The sequence below is a fragment of the Tenrec ecaudatus genome, chromosome 5 (assembly GCF_050624435.1).
Source record: "Tenrec ecaudatus isolate mTenEca1 chromosome 5, mTenEca1.hap1, whole genome shotgun sequence".
NCBI classification, from domain to species: Eukaryota; Metazoa; Chordata; class Mammalia; order Afrosoricida; family Tenrecidae; genus Tenrec; species Tenrec ecaudatus.
The window spans coordinates 163,836,664-163,852,567 of NC_134534.1; the positions used below are offsets into that span (position 1 = coordinate 163,836,664).

The window sequence follows — 15,904 nt, forward strand, 5'->3', positions numbered from 1 at the left end:
ACAGGGTGTATTTATCACAAGGCTCTCATTGCAACTCTTGAGCACTCCTGGGCTGTAGATGTAATAAAATATAACACTAATTAAACACCAAACAAACAAACCCGATCGCCATGGCAACGATGAAACATATTTCTGGGAAAGAAAGCCATGGAGAGGAAGCAAAGCAGTATTAAGTGTCAGGAAGGTCCACATTTGTCTCGGGAGAAGTCAGGGCTTGCCGTGGGTGCTGGAGAGGCTGTCGTGTGAGGACTAAGCATCGGAGTAGACATGCCTGCCTTCCATGCTGGCTATTTGGACAGCTGGGGTTGTCCATGGTTCCCCAGTAACCCTGGCCAACAAGGGGGGAAGAAACCCAATCTACTTGTATCTACCACTTGCTTATGTGTTGCGGCTGCTGTTGTGGGCCGGTGCCGCAGAGCCCGTTTGGACTCCAGTACAACAGAATGAAAAGCCTGCTAGGTTCTGCACCATCCTCACATTCATTCCTTGTGCAGCCCCTGGGTCACCTCTCCTCCTGAAGGACTCTTTTGCGCTCTGACGCTGTATATTTCCCACCAGGCGGTCCTTCGCCTGATAACATGGTCCAAGGATAAAATCTCATCCTCCGCAATTCTAAGGAGCATTTGTCATTGCACGACAAATGGATTCGTCTTTGGGCAGTCCATGCTGTGGTTAGGTACCATCGACTCAGTTCCAGTTCAGAGCCACCTGATGGACCACAGAACGAAACCCTGCCCACAATTGAAGGCATGTTGGAGCCCATCATGGCTACCTCTGTAATCCACCTTACTGAGGCCAGTCTTTCTCTTTTTCACTGACCCTCCACTTTATTAAGCATCATGTCCTTTTCCAGGGATGGATCGCTCCCGAGAAGATGTCCTAAGTATGTAACGCAAACTCTCATCATCTTTGCTTCTAAGGAGAACCCTGGTGAGACTCGTCAAAGACAGATTAGTATGTTCTTCTGGAAGTCCATGGAATAGTCAGTGTTCTTCATCCACACCATCATTCAGCGGCCTCAGTTCCGCTGAGGTCTTCCTTATTCACGGATCAGCTTCCTTATGCCTATGAGGTAACTGAAAATATATGGATGGTTGGCTCAGGAATACGGTAGTCCTCAAAGTGAAAGTAAGACTTTAAAGAGGTCTTTTGCAGCAGATTTGCCTAATATCATACGACATTTGATTTCTTAATCGCTGCTTCTATAGGTCTTTACTGCGCATCCAGGTAAAATGAAATCCTCAAAAATTCCAATCTTATTTCCATTGATTACCATTCTCCTTATTGGGCCCATGGTGAGCATTTTTGTTTTAAGTCGAGATGTAATCCCTATTGAAGGATATAGTCTTTGATCTTCATCAGTAAGTGCTTCGAGGCCTCTTGACCTTCAAATAGGTTGTATCACTGTGTGTATTGCAGGTGGTTAGCGAGCATTCCTCACACTCTGATGCTTCTTCGTGCTGTCCAGCTCCTTGGCTTATTTGCTCAGTGTACAACATAAGTACGGTAAAAGGACACTACCCAGATACATCCCTTTCTTGATGTTAAACCACAAAGTACCTGCTTGTTCTGTTTGGACTTTTGCTTCTTGGTGTATGCAGAGGTTCTGAGTGAGCACAATGAAGTGTCCTGGAATTTCCATTCCAGTACTTAATTATATATATTGGCAATTTCATGTTTCTGCTGTGATAAACCTGTGACTTCACACATATGAGCTCATGAGCACTGTCCTTCACAGAGATAAATGGGTTAACACCTGCTGGCATGCAAGCAGATCATCGCACGATGATGGCCCACGCACAGCTTGCATATTGATCCAAATCTAATTTTATATGCAAAAAATTTGCAATGTATACTCAGTGAGCATGTGGTTAGAAGCTTGAGGTTTTGAGTTAGACAGTCTGGCTCCACCATTTACTGGCTGTACAGTCATTGAAAAGTCATTTATCATTGCCAGGCCAAAGTTTTCACAGCTGTGAAATAGGATAATAATACTACCCTCTTTGCAGGGTTTATGGGAGAATTCATAAATTTGTCTGTGACCTGGCATGGAATACATACACAATAAAATTAGGGATTGTTATTATTATTATTCCTTTCATAAATCATCGATGAGTGGTATTCATTAAGAAGTAGTCCAGAACACTGGAGGAGATATGGCGGCATAGTGTATTGAGTTGGGGTGTGAACTTTGAGATCAGCAGTTCAAACTCACCAAGTATTCTGCAGAAGAAAGACGAGGCTATTTGCTCGGATCAATATTTATAGCTTCAGAAACCCTATGGAGCAGTGTCACCCTGGCCTGTAGGACTGCTCTGTGTTGAACTAGACTCAATGGTAGTGGCTTTTCTCGAGCCTGGGCTGGAAAAATTCTAGATCCCTAGCTGCCTAGTCCGAGTACTATCACCATTCCAACATCTGTCTACCTAACTTTATCTCTGGGAGTAAAATGTAAAATAGTCCTCTCACTTGAAGTGAAGTTCATGGTCAGTGTTGTTTTTGAAAATCAGACATTTTCTCCTGATTGGGGAGGGAAACTGGTGGAAATGACATTTCTGATAAGAGTATGTGATTTCCTGGGGAGGGTATGTATAACACAGCTTCTCCTTATGAATTGATCCATTCAGAAGTATGGCTATACAGAGGTTAATTTAATATTATAGCTGACAAAAATAAAATACATTTCAAATTACTTGATTTCGTTGGAGAGACAAGATGTGAAGTCATTGGTTATCGTTATAAGTAATCTTAATTCAGGTTCTAAGATCTGAGAGAATTCTAACATTTAATCCTTTGGATGTCAGCAGCCTCATCTGTTAAGGTGAAAATTGGGATAATTTGAGTTGGCAAACTATGATAAGCTCATCTATTAATGTGAAAATTGGGGTAATTCGGGTTGGCAAATGTGTACACAGCTTCTTGCCTGTTGTATGACCTGTGAGCTAAGAATGGGTTTTAGACTTTAAGTTAAAACCAAAAGATTAATAATATTTCACAACATGTGAGAATTGGGAGTGATCCCAACTTCTGCTCCTGTAATAGAGTTTTACTGGAACTCAGCCAGGTGTACTGGTTCACATATTGTCTAGGGCGGCTTCTGTGCTGCCAAGACAGAGTGGAATCGTTTCAACAGATAAAATGTAGTGCACAGAAATTAAATATTTATTACTTGGCCCTTTCCATAAAAAGCGCTTACTAAAGTCAAATTCCGCTCCAACACGCTCTAATGCTATGATTACAGAACCAGAGTAATTGTGTGGTGTTCAAGAAAGCTTAGATGTAACCTCTGTAGGTGAGGTCCTAACATTTCATGTGGTCCCAACAGGAGGATGGTGATCTCCCTGGGACCTCAGAAAAAAGGGTGATTTGTTAGTGTTTACTGAAGACGGTTCATGGCATTTAAATTTTGGAGCTGCAGTAGTCCTATGAAGGACAGGTATGAGTTGGGATGTGCAGGGAACACAATCGATAACATTGACTAGTGTCTGATGGAACTTAAGGTCACGTTAGGAAGGCACTGGCACAGATGAGTTTAGCTGGCCCCAGTGGACAAGAGGGCCCTTGAAAACCAGTCAGCGTTACACTGCCTACTACATTCTGCCCCATACTCCGACAGTTGCCACGCTTGCATTAGCCCATGTTCGTATGCAGATACAGACGCGCAGAGAGAAACGTGAAGACAAGTTTCATTTGATCAGAAAAAAACACAGGAAGAGTGATCCTAGGAAGACCTCTTCCTCATTTCCTAGTCAGAGTGGGATGAGTTTCTACTGACCAGCGTTTAGCTTTTCTTCTGTGTCTCTCTATATGACGAAGTTTACACGCTACCTATGTCAAGCTTCTTGATTCTTTATGAACTGGGTGACTTGGGCTAAATCAGAAAAATGCTCACTTCAGTTACTGAAATACGGAAATCATTAAGCTTACGGCTTGCGATGACTCTGTTTGATTGAGCCAGTGATCATTGCAATGCACCAGATGATGATACTATCTTAGATATTTTCATTATTACTTCCATTTGCATGTCTTTCTTCAGAGACCATGGATCAAGCAGAGGATATATATGTACATATACATGTACAGAGAAATAAGTTAACTTCTAGAAAAGGTCATGAGGCATTCTTTTTATCGAGTTAGAAGATCTTTGGTGCTCACCAAGCAAGCAGCTTGTATCTATCACATGTCAGTATTAAACAAGGGAATGTGATTCCGAGCGGGTGAAATCTAAGAGGAAAGAGGAGGGCTCTACAGGCAGCTTTGAGTCCTTCCTATTTGATCTAGAACTCACAATACAATGATTAGAAATAAGAATTTACAAGTCAACAGTGCTAAACATTTTCCTGAACTTCTAGCGGAGAATCATCACTTAGGTACAAAGGCTCCTGGTCCCAACCACTGCTTGGTGAAATAAGTGCGGAGGCGCCCCCACTCTATCAAAGCTTGTAGACATTACACGCTGACGTCACAGTGGTATTGGCAGTGCGTGCCCCTAACTAGTTCCCAGCACTATTCTAAGAACTAAATGAGAAAGCTTCAAAAGGTTGGTGGAAACATGGAACCGAAAGATAATGCTTTTTCCCAAGAACTTTTTGAACCCCCTTCGAATTAACTCTGTCATTTCACTGCCAACATAGGTCGCTCTCATTGCAGCCAATGCATTGTAGGCAATGCAACAGAGATATGAAAAAAATCGAACAGTTCATCCAACGTCAGACAGCTTACAAGTGGCATGTTTCCTATACAAACCTAGGCACCATCATTCTGCCTTACAGAACTGAGCTCGGGAAGGTAATCACACATGACTGACACGTTACTGACAGAGATTTCCATGTCTGCCCCAAATCTTCCCAGCGCATAAATCAAGGAAAGAGCCATTGATAACTCCAAAGGCATTCAAATCCTTCACTTAATAATAAAATCCCCAAAAGTCACTGCCATGGTCAATTATGACTCACACACTACAGGGCAGCTTAGAACTTCCTGTGTGGGTTTCTGAGATGATAACTTTTTACAGGAGTAGAAAACCTCATCTTTTTCCCCAAGGGTGGCTTGTGGCTTTGAATGGGGAGTCACTATGCCACCACGTCTCCTTTTAAAATTTAAATGCATGTTAGAGAATCTTAAAAATAGCATAAGACTCTAAACAAAATATTTCCTCATTGGCAGTCTGGTATGTTGCATACTATCTGCTACCTACCCAAATCCAAACCATAAAATGCAAACCCTTGACTGTCAAGCCAGTCTTGACTTACAGCCACCATATAGGGCAGAATAGAACTGTCCCACAGTGTTCGTGTCTGTGATCTTTATAGAAGCAGACTGCCTCATCTTTCTCCCTGCGTGCAACTGGTGGATTTGAACCATTTCTTTTATGATTAGCAACTAAGTGCTAAATCACAGTCCTGCCTGGGCTCCTCCAGCCCAGTCTACTGATGTTTAATGGAAGACAATGGCTGAACAAATTGGATTCGATCCCTAACTGGTCTAACTTATGTAAAACGGACACTCGGCACATTGGATGTCAGTGTTGATTGCAGCATGCATAGTGCGCAGAGATAGATAGTTAATAGATCATGAAGTAGAACAAAAGCCTAATTCAAGGTATTCATGACTGGCACGTGACAATTCTATTTTTGTTCAAGGGATTAAAAAATTTAGGGTGATTTGGAGGACATAGGAAGGCGTCTCCTGTGCTTTTCTGGTGGAAACAGACATATTCAACTTTTTACCATTGGTATTTATAATTACACGAGTGCTTTAAGTAATTATAATTAGTATGTTAGTAATTATTATTATTGAATTATAAATCCACAAAATTGCATAAATACTTTGGTAATAAAGCATTCCCTGGCTCTCCCTACTCAAGTCTCTGTCCCTTTGAATATTCAAAATTATAAGCTACAGGATTCTAGGTCAAAAAGAAGCCATCCACTAACTTCCAACTTACCCACTTTAGAGTCTACTTGACCTTTTGTTGATATCCCTCAGGGTACTTCAGGAGGAATCAAATCATTATTAGGGCATTGGTATGGATTCTGTTAAGATCTATAAAAAGTGGCCTAAAAAATTACAAAACTGGCTTGTCTGTTTATCTTGCATTTCATACAGCACAGTTGGTGATTGCTTTGAGTCATTTGAGAAGGGACTTCCTACAGAATCAAATAATGAGAACTACGATTAATAGACATCAGGGTGGTTATTACTGCCGCAATGAGTTACTGTTATTTTGATTGAGAAGGAGACAATGCTCCGGATAAAAGAAGACAAAGTTTTGTTCAAAGGCTGGAGATGTTCGGTCGCTCCGATGTCTCCACCTGTTCTCCCCGACAGGCTCCAGTGTTTGCTCTGCTCAATATGTTTAAGATCCTTCTCGGAAGCAGCAACAACAAAAGTCAATCTGGAATTGTACTGCCAATAAACTCTGTGCACCGCAGTGGCATTGACCATTTGTCTAGTGTCGCCTCCAGTCCCCGGAGGAGGACATCAGGCATGCTACGGCGGAGGGGCCGGGAAAGAGAAGGGCCCTGCGTGAGATGGACGATGCAGTGGCTGCAACCACAGGCTCAGCCCTAAGAACAATTGTGAGGCTGGTGCAGGGTCGGGAAGTGTTCCTATTGTACTGTGAGTCGGGACGGACTCAACAACAACTAACAACAACAACAACAAACAACAGTCTCTTTTCAGTACCGACACGTCTCTTTGTGAGTAAAGTCTTTTGCAAACAGGGTAGTTTTCAGCCATTTTATTATTATTTTTTTTAGAGGAAGAGTCTGAGAGTGAAATAGTTAAGTCAGATTAGTCAAAGTCAGTCTTCAAAGTTTACCTTCCTATTATTAAAAATAAGTAGGAATCCCTGAGGCTCTTTTGCTCCCAACTTATAGAAATCTAAGCATCAGCATATATAACCTTCTGGGGGAACAGCACTAAGTAGATTAAGCTGCCACATCAACTGCGATTGATTTAAACTATTTGGGGCTCTGTTATCAAATCAACGCAATTTTGTGTAAACGCCTTGTGGAAAAATGTCCTTTCAGTGGATTTGCTAAAGCAAAAGCTTCCCTTGAAGTGCAAAGCAATGAACTTTTATGTTATTAAGAAGATGCTAAGAGATTTTAAATCTCTTGGTTATGGATCTTTTAAAAAGAAGATTAACCCTTGAACACGCCTGGCTTAGTGCAACCAGTACACCAAGGGTCTTCCCAGGGCCTCAGCATCTTCGTTTGCCCAGACCTCTCGGGAGCTTTCAGGTCAGGCAACCTCTGTGGATGCAGCAGGGCAGTGGGGCGGGGAGTGCAGCCTCTCAGTCTACATGCAAGTCCTGGCCACTTGCAGGTGCCCCTGCCCAGAACCGGTGACACTAAGAAACTTTGCCTCAGTTAATGCCTATGTCTTCTTCCTTCCCATATAATTTTTCCTTTCACAATAAACATAATAGTCACTAATTATGGCAGTAACAATAATAACCACACACAGTTTCATTACTCGTGGTATTATGCTTCACAGTGATTACAGTCAAGCTGGCTGGTAAAGCAGGGGCACCCCTCCACGGTAAAGAGAAAGGCCTTCAACCAGTTCTATTGATACTGTGGCCTCAAAAAGGGGCCCCAGTACAAGAAGGACTGTGAGGCGGCCGAAGGACGGGGCAGTGTTCCCTTCTGTTGTGCCCACAGAGAGACATGATGGGTTGGAAGAGGTTCCATGACACCTCCCCACAGCAATGTACGACTATGTGTGAAAAACATGCCATTTACAATCTTCTATAGCCCCTGAAAACAGTGGTTACATACTTCTCTAGCATTGACTCTGTTTTAACATGAGAAATCGAGGTCCACGAAGTGGGAATACCACGTCCAAGGTTACTGGTCAAGCAAATGACTGAGCTGGGTCTGAGGCTATGGGACTCCAGAGCACTACTTTTAACTACTAGACATTTTGTTTTGAATAGTTCTGCTCTCTTTCTCATTTAGATATTAGGCTCTTTCTTACATTGTGAAGGCAGCCCTGGGAGCACAATGCGTTAAGCACTGGAGTGCTCACCAAAAGGTTGGTGGTTTGAACCCACCAGCCGCTCCATGGGATGCAGTAGTCTGCTTCATGAAGATTTACAGCCCGAGAACCTTGGTGGAGCAGTTCAACGATGTCCTATAGGGTGATGGTGAGTGGGAATTGAAGGCCTATTAGACCCATCTCTGATGTCAGATAGCAAGAATAAAAGGAGTTTCCCTTTGCTGTCTGGCATAAGGTTGTCTGCTTCTGTTTGACGGTCAATCTCCGCCTAAGTCCAGAGTCCTCGCTATCAGTACCAGCAACCTATGCTGCTGCGTTAACTCTGACTCATGGCGCCCATGTGTGGGTCAGAGCAGAAATGTGCCTCATGGGTTTTCAATGGCCGACGTGTGGGAGGCAGAACACTAGGCCTGTCTTCTGAGGCACCTTTGGGGAGACTCCAGTCTCCAACCTCTTTGTTAGCAGGTGAATGGATTACCTCTCACCACGGGATTCCCAGAATTGTATCACCCACGGGTTCCCAGAATTTACTACACGATTGTGCCTGTCTGTGCCAAGTGCCTCTTCTGGACTACGCCAGAGGAGATCTGAAGGCAGGCAGCTGACAATGCATAGAAGCAAGCTCCCACCATTACAGTGGCTTCTCCGATGGGGCCAGGGCCATGATGCAATAGACTTCTTTTCCTTTGGTTCAGAAGGCACGCGAAAACCTGAAAGATGAGGGGTGCTGTATACAGTGGCAGTCAGATCAGAATAGAAACATGGTTTTGCGCCGAGGTGGCCGTGCTGACAAAGAGGTCCCCATGTGAGTGGACAGGTCCGAGAGGTCTGTTACACAGCCGGCTGCACGTGAATCAGAGCAGTGGCTGTCTCAGGGGGGGGGGAAGGGGGGCAATGGGTAGATGTAACTGACTGGAAAGGGATTCCAGGGAACTTTCCAGGATGATAAAAATGGTTTATGACTTCACTGGGGTTACACAGTCCATACATTTGTCAGAGCTTATCCAATGGTATCCTCAGAGCCGTGCCTTTTATTTTATGCAATTTATACCTTAATTTAAGACAGTTAGAAATCAATAGAAGTTTATGACTTCATTATTTAAGCCCAGATACATACCAATAGTCTGGCATATCGATCTATTTTATAATTTATAATACATAATGATCCTGTAATGCAGAAAACCATGTTGAGAAACAAATAGTACTGAGAAAAAATGATATTGGCTAGATAGTACTCAATACATCCCTTGATCCTTCCTTGCTAGTCTCGCATGATGAGTTAGTTTTGTTGCCAAGTGGTGTTAGACATAGAGGCCGAGAAAGGCATACGGTGTTTATCAACCAAATGCGGTGGTAGATGAACCTACCTATCCAACTTGTGAATTCTCAGAAAGGTGACTGTCCTGGACTTGACCAATGATATTCTCCCATAAAATTGTCTTCACCTTGTCTAAGCTTGGGCAAATCACCTAACCACACTCTAAAGGCTCACGTACAACACACTAAGAATACCTGCCTCCGAATATTGTTCCAGTAAGAAAGTGCTTAGCTCCGTGCCCAATCCCTAACAGCACTCCATAAATGCTGTCACTGTCACGACGATGGCCTCGTTAGCAAGGCGATGGACTATAGAGGTTCAGGAAGTAAGCTTGTACCCACAGAGCTCAGAGTGACCTCTCTGGGGCTAAAGGGAAACCAGCAGGAGAAAATGTCCACCAAGGTGGGTTGTATTTGGAATGGTTGTGTTGGTGCCTTTTCAAAGATTAAGCCTCTTTTTTAATTTTCCAACTCTCAACTCCATCAGCAAAGCAAGGCACACAGCTTAGAATAGGGATAGATGAACCCAGGCATAGTCATCTCCTCTAACAACACGCCTGCTCCCTAAAACATGCCTCATGCCCTATGGAAACCAGCACTCTAGAAAGCCCACAAGGTAGGTGTGAGCATTCACACCTTCCACGTCACCAGGTGTACACTCAAGATTTCAGGCTGATTCTCCCCGAAGCCTTAAACACTGGAGTTTCCATTATACTTAAGGAAAAAAAACAAATAACCCAGCAGCTGCCGCAGTAACAAGACCAACCACAAGACATCCCGCTTCTCTGCAACGCAAGGCTTACCTTCATACAACCAGTCACTGAGGCCATTGTAAATGACTCCTTCCTTCCCGGTGGAGACCACGCGGATCACCTGCTTCCCGACTTGTGCGCAGTAGTAGATGTTATTTTCAAAGATAAATATCTAAAAGACAATGGACACACACACAGTGGTTACAAAATAAGCGGGCTTCTAAAAATTGAAATCAGCGATGTGGTTTTCAGTTTCCTGCTTGGTCATTTGGTGGAACAAAGGTAGCCTTGGGATCATTTGGATTCAGTTACCAGAAATATCCATTTTATCTAAGCATTAACCAGAGACAAACATGACATGGGTCATCCAATTTCTCATTACCACGGCTGGGAAATGTACAGTCTGGTCCTTTTGGTTATTTTAACATCCATTTGCATTTGGAGCATTTTAGCAATCCAACTTTTCCTGGAAATTAACTGTGGCAGGCTGGAAAACTAGAACGCTGGCCTGAATTCCTCCAACATTTATTCATTCGGTTATTTCCTGAGCACTCATTCTGTGCCAGGTAGGAGGGAGCATGGCCCATGGGGAGGTGCGGCATAGCTACATGCCTTTCCTCTACCGAGAGTCTGCTACTGAAGAGAGGCACCAGGCATGGAAATGTGGAGCTCAGGAAACAGTGACTGAGCTGCCTGTCTTAGACCAAAGGCAGATGTGGTATTCCTGAGAAAGTAATTTTTAAGCCTATATGCCAGTGATGAGCAGGAGGCAGAAAGGGGATGAGCAGTCAGTCTACAGGTGAGGCAGCTTGAGGAAGGAGCAGTAGGCAGGAAGGCATCAGAGAAACGGAAACCTGCTCCCTCTGTGGTACACTCGTAGATGCCAAACAAGAGAGTCAACATCGATGCCCGAGAGGCGGGCAGGTACCAGTCCCTGAGGAGTCTTTGGCATTGTGTTGGTGGCGTGCAAAATCCAGAGGCACCTTGCAAGAAGGATCTGGTGCGTTACTTCCAAAGAGTCAGTTATTGAAAATCCTCTAGAATATAGTTCTACTCAGACACACGTGGGGTCTCCAATAGTCGGAGTTGACTCAACAGCAAGAGGTGGAGAAATGAGATCAGCAAGTCTGGACAAGTGACAGCTGGGGAGCCAGGTGATCAGAACTGTGTCTTCAGCAACTGACTCTAGCAACAGGAACAGACTTGGAAGGAAGACACATTGGGAACCTGGTGTGAGGTGGTGGTGAGAATGGCCTGGACCTAAATGTTGATGATGAAGACGGAAGGAAGTAGACTAACTAGGGAGGGAACGAGGAAAGTCCACTGGACACGGTGAACTTGTGCGAATTGTCAAAGATGACTTCTCAAGTCCTCTTCTTGGACAACAGGGTGCTGTTGTTCCATTTGCCCAGGTTCGAGTACCGTGAAAGATATTATAATCTGACCAGGTACAAGTCACAAACTCTTCATGGAGAGAAGGGTGGTCTAGTGGTTCTCAAAAGAACCTTGGAGCTAAAAATAAATTCTGTTAGCCAGTCCAACATCCCACACCAGTTGAATAACAATCTCTAGATATGTGACCCAGACATTAGTATTTTAAAAAAACTCTCCAGGTGATCCCAGTGGGCAGACAAGTTTAAGAACAGTGGCTCAGGCAATACTGAAAGCCTCTTGAATTCTTAGTTAAGACGCCACTGGAGGAAGATACTTTATGCTGTATAGGCAGTAGATTGAATATGAATTTTCTTATTGAAAATACACAAAAGTCAGTTTCTCCTGATCCTTTTCCTAGAGAGATGGAACTAATGCTTGATTACGTATTCCTTTTCTGCCCAGGTCTTTGGCTCTTAAAACTAGCAATGTGTTTGAAAAGCTTCCAAAAACAAGTATACATCCTAATTTAGTTTCAGTGGCTATTCTTATGAATTTGCCTAAGGATAAGATGCACTGCTGAATTTTAACTCCTTTTATGCTTTCTAAGCCTACAATGGATTTTTAAATCAGACTATAACCAATTAATATTTTACATAAAATTCTCTATGATAAGTAGTAAATCCCTTTTCACCTTGACTTCAATTTTAATGTAAGAAAAATGATGAGAAATACTTTACAAAGAAGAGTTCAATTTTCCCTGATGATATTTTACATTTTTCTTTCTTTCTTTTTATAATATATAGTTTCTTTTTAAAAAACATTTTATTAGGGGCTCATACAACTCTTATCACAATCCATACATATACAGACATCAATCATATAAAGCACCTCTGTACATTCTTTGCCCTAATCATTTTCTTTTTTTTTCCTTTTCTTTTTTTACATTTTATTAGGGGCTTACATTTTTCTTTTGACTTTCAGTTTAAGATACTTAAGTAAAAGTAGAATGTATCCAATTTTGTCTGTAGTTTCCTAATGGTAAATATTGGGAGAGAAGGCAAAACTAGGGTGCTTGCCTTGTCAAGGTCAAATATTGGGCTAAGCAATTGAATCTTTCACTGTGTGCTGTGCACACACCTGCCCCTGAAACCTGCTGGTTCCTGCAGGAGAGCTTCACTTACAGGCAAAGCAGGTAACGACTGGAGTAATCTATGCAGTGTCCAGTCCTTCCCCCCTGCCTGCTCGGCACTGTCTGCCTTTGCTCTGGCCTTAACCGAAAGGGTAGTCTCCCTTCCCCTGTGCTGTTCTGTTCCCCAATAGATATCATCTCGAGTGCTGCGGTTAGCGATCACCAAGCCAATTCCACTTCATGGTGACCACCTGAAATGAAATAACACACTGTCTGGTTCATGCTCACTCTGTGCTGAGGTTCTGATAAGATACTGTGATCCATATGGTTTTCACGGGTTAATTTTCAGGAGTAAATTGTCAGCTTTTTCTTCCTAGTATGTACTCATGTGGACGCTGTACTGAAACCCATTCAGCTTGACAGAAACACCCAGGCCTCCACGGACACACAGGTGGTGACTGTGTAGGAGGGACCCTGGCCGGGATTTGAACTTATGTCTCCCCCATGGAAGGCGAGAAATCTACTACTGAACCATCACTGCCTTTTCCCAAACACCATTCATAGCATGCGCTGTTGTTACTCAAAGTCTAGAATGACTTTCTGTTAACTACGAAACAGAGTGTACAGTTCTCCGCCTGGACTCCTCAGCTCTCCTGGTCAGACTGTCTGCCCGGCTCTCACTTGCTTCATACTTACTGGAGTCTGGTGCCAGGGCTCCAGGACTACAGAGTTCTAACAGAGCTCATAGCTATGAATGAAAATCTAGACTACACATCACCATCTACACCAGGTCTTAGGAGAGAGCCGCCATCCCTACCCCCTTCCTGAGCCATGACACTCAGGGCAACTGCTTCACATGTCTACACCTGTTTCTTTTCTATCATCCATGAGAAGAGTGGTTCTAATCTTAGGGTAGATATGACGTGGGACTGAGTTAATGAATTCAAAGCACAGAGTAGCGCACCAGCGAAAAGCAAGTTTCTGATACATGTATCTATTGTTACTATCATAATCATAAAAATGATTTGCTCTGTTGGGGTTAGAAGTGGCTTTATGAGGGAGGTGACACAGGTACTAAATTATAAAGTATACGCATGATCTTTTCAGAGTCCAAACAGTGGCTATGGGAATTCCAGGAAGATTCCAAAGTATAAAAGAAATTAAGAGAGGCCTGAAAGTATATGGAATGTTGACAATGGCTAACGACCCGGCTAGCTTTGGGGATCTGGTATGGATATGTGTCTAATAGATCACTACTGAGTGTTCAGCATGTGTCTAATAAATCACTGAATAAGTGTACACTTACCGAGTGTTTCATTTTTTCAAAATATTTACTGATGGTAAATATTCACCACAAACAAAAAAAGACTCAACAAACCAACACAAACAGAACCTCCCCACAACAGGACACAACCTTGCGAGATGAAATCATACAGGACATAGAGTAGGCTTCTATGACTGGTTTCTTCCACTTTGCAGATTTTCAATATGCATTGAGGTGTTAGCCTATATCAATACGTCTTTTCCTCATTTTTACTTCTGGATAATATTCCATTATAAAACTAGACCTTAAAGAATCCATTCATTAGTTGATGAATATTTTGATTTTTTCCATTCTTGGGCTACCATGAGCAATGCTAACACGACCATTTGTGCACAAGTCTTTGGGTGCACACGAGCTCCTAGTTATGTTGGAACGGCGAGGAGTGAAATTGCAGGGTCATGTGGTAATGCTATGCTTAACTTTTGGAGAGATGGTCAGGATGTTTTCCACAATGGTTTATAAACACATCAGCACTGTGTGAGCGTTCTAAATTATCCACGTCCTTACCAATACTTGTCTTTTTTATTGTAGCCATCTGAATGATTGTGAAGTGGTATCACATTGTGATTCTAATTTATATTTTTCTGGTGGTTAATAGTATATTTTCATGTACTTACTGGCCATTTGTAAATATATATATTTTGAAATGTTTACTCAAATCCTTTGCTCATTATTAAAATTGGGTTATTTGTCCTTTTTTTTTGGTTCAGTTTTCTTTTTTGTATTTTCTGGGCACAAGTCCCTATCAGGTATGTGGCTCACAGTCTACCATTTGAGGGATTGTCTTTTCGACTTCTTAACAATGTCCTTCGAAGGACAAAATATTTTAATTTTATTTTAAATTATGTTTTTTCTTTTGTTACTATGATTTTTAGCCAAATCTAGATGTTCATTGCCAAATCCAACACCAGGGAGAATTAACCTTCGAAAAAAGAGTTTTATGATTTTAGTGGATATACAAGAAGTCCTTGATCTACTTTCAGTTTATTCTTTTTTATGAACTCACTTAAACTTTAAAATAGTCCTATGGGATAAGTACTACTATTCTTGCTTTGTCAGAAAACACCGAAGCACAGAAACGGTAGCTAGTGAACCACCAGCTAGCTAGACAATAGTTGAGTAGGATTCATATTCCGAAGCACAGGTCAGCAACTTGTCCAATAATAGAAGGTGTTACACCTGAAACTGTTGCATTCTGGTTCCAGAGTGAATGTTTTAAGCAATCATGTTATGTTGTCCCTTTTTTTCCCTCATAAGAACTTATTGTGGGTGATAAATAGAATACATACGTACATAGATAGATAGGGGTCTTGGTGGTAGGATCATTAAAGCGCTCAGCTGACAATCAAAAGATTGGTAGTCTGAACCCACCCACCACTCTGCAGGGGAAAGACGTGGCAATCTGCTTCCATGACAATGGAGGTGTGGACAATAGGCCTGCTTTTCTGGTTGGCTACATGTCTATCATGGTGATTTTAGTTTATGTTATTCTGATAGCTAATAATATATACATGTATACATTCACATATACAAAGAGTTTGTGGGGAGTTCTCAGTATATTTTATTTCATTTTCCCTTGAATATTTTAAGGCACTCTTTGGTGTATGTGGCTGAGACTAAAAGTTTCCATTTTAGCCCCCCTCCCCTAAAAAAACACACTTTATTGGATTTAATATAGCTATCATCACAATTCGGAGGCATTAATTACTACCATGCTATTATGCAATCAACACTATGTATTCCAAACTTCGCCACCCCCTCTAATCAATAACCAATATCCCTTAAGAATGAATGTTCTGTTCCTTTCTTCTTCTATTCCTTAGTATCCACTAATAAATCTTTTCTCTTTAAATTTGCCTGTTTTATAGATTCTCTATAAGTGGAATCTTACACTATTTTTCAGTCCTTTTATATCTGCTCATTGACACTCAGTATTACGTTTCAAGTTCAAAGATGCTGTAGCATGCATCGGAATTTCATTCTCTTAGTGTATGAGTGGTA

At 42.2% G+C, this 15,904-nt stretch overlaps 1 protein-coding gene across 1 annotated transcript in view; it reads right to left on the reverse strand.

The window, feature by feature from the left end:
• DPP6 (dipeptidyl peptidase like 6) overlaps positions 1-15,904 on the reverse strand; it is an 890,123-nt gene that overhangs the window by 193,204 nt on the left and 681,015 nt on the right. The window contains exon 8 of the mRNA XM_075550777.1: positions 10,128-10,248. Coding sequence (XP_075406892.1) covers positions 10,128-10,248 — 121 coding nt within the window. The remainder of the gene's footprint in view (positions 1-10,127; positions 10,249-15,904) is intronic.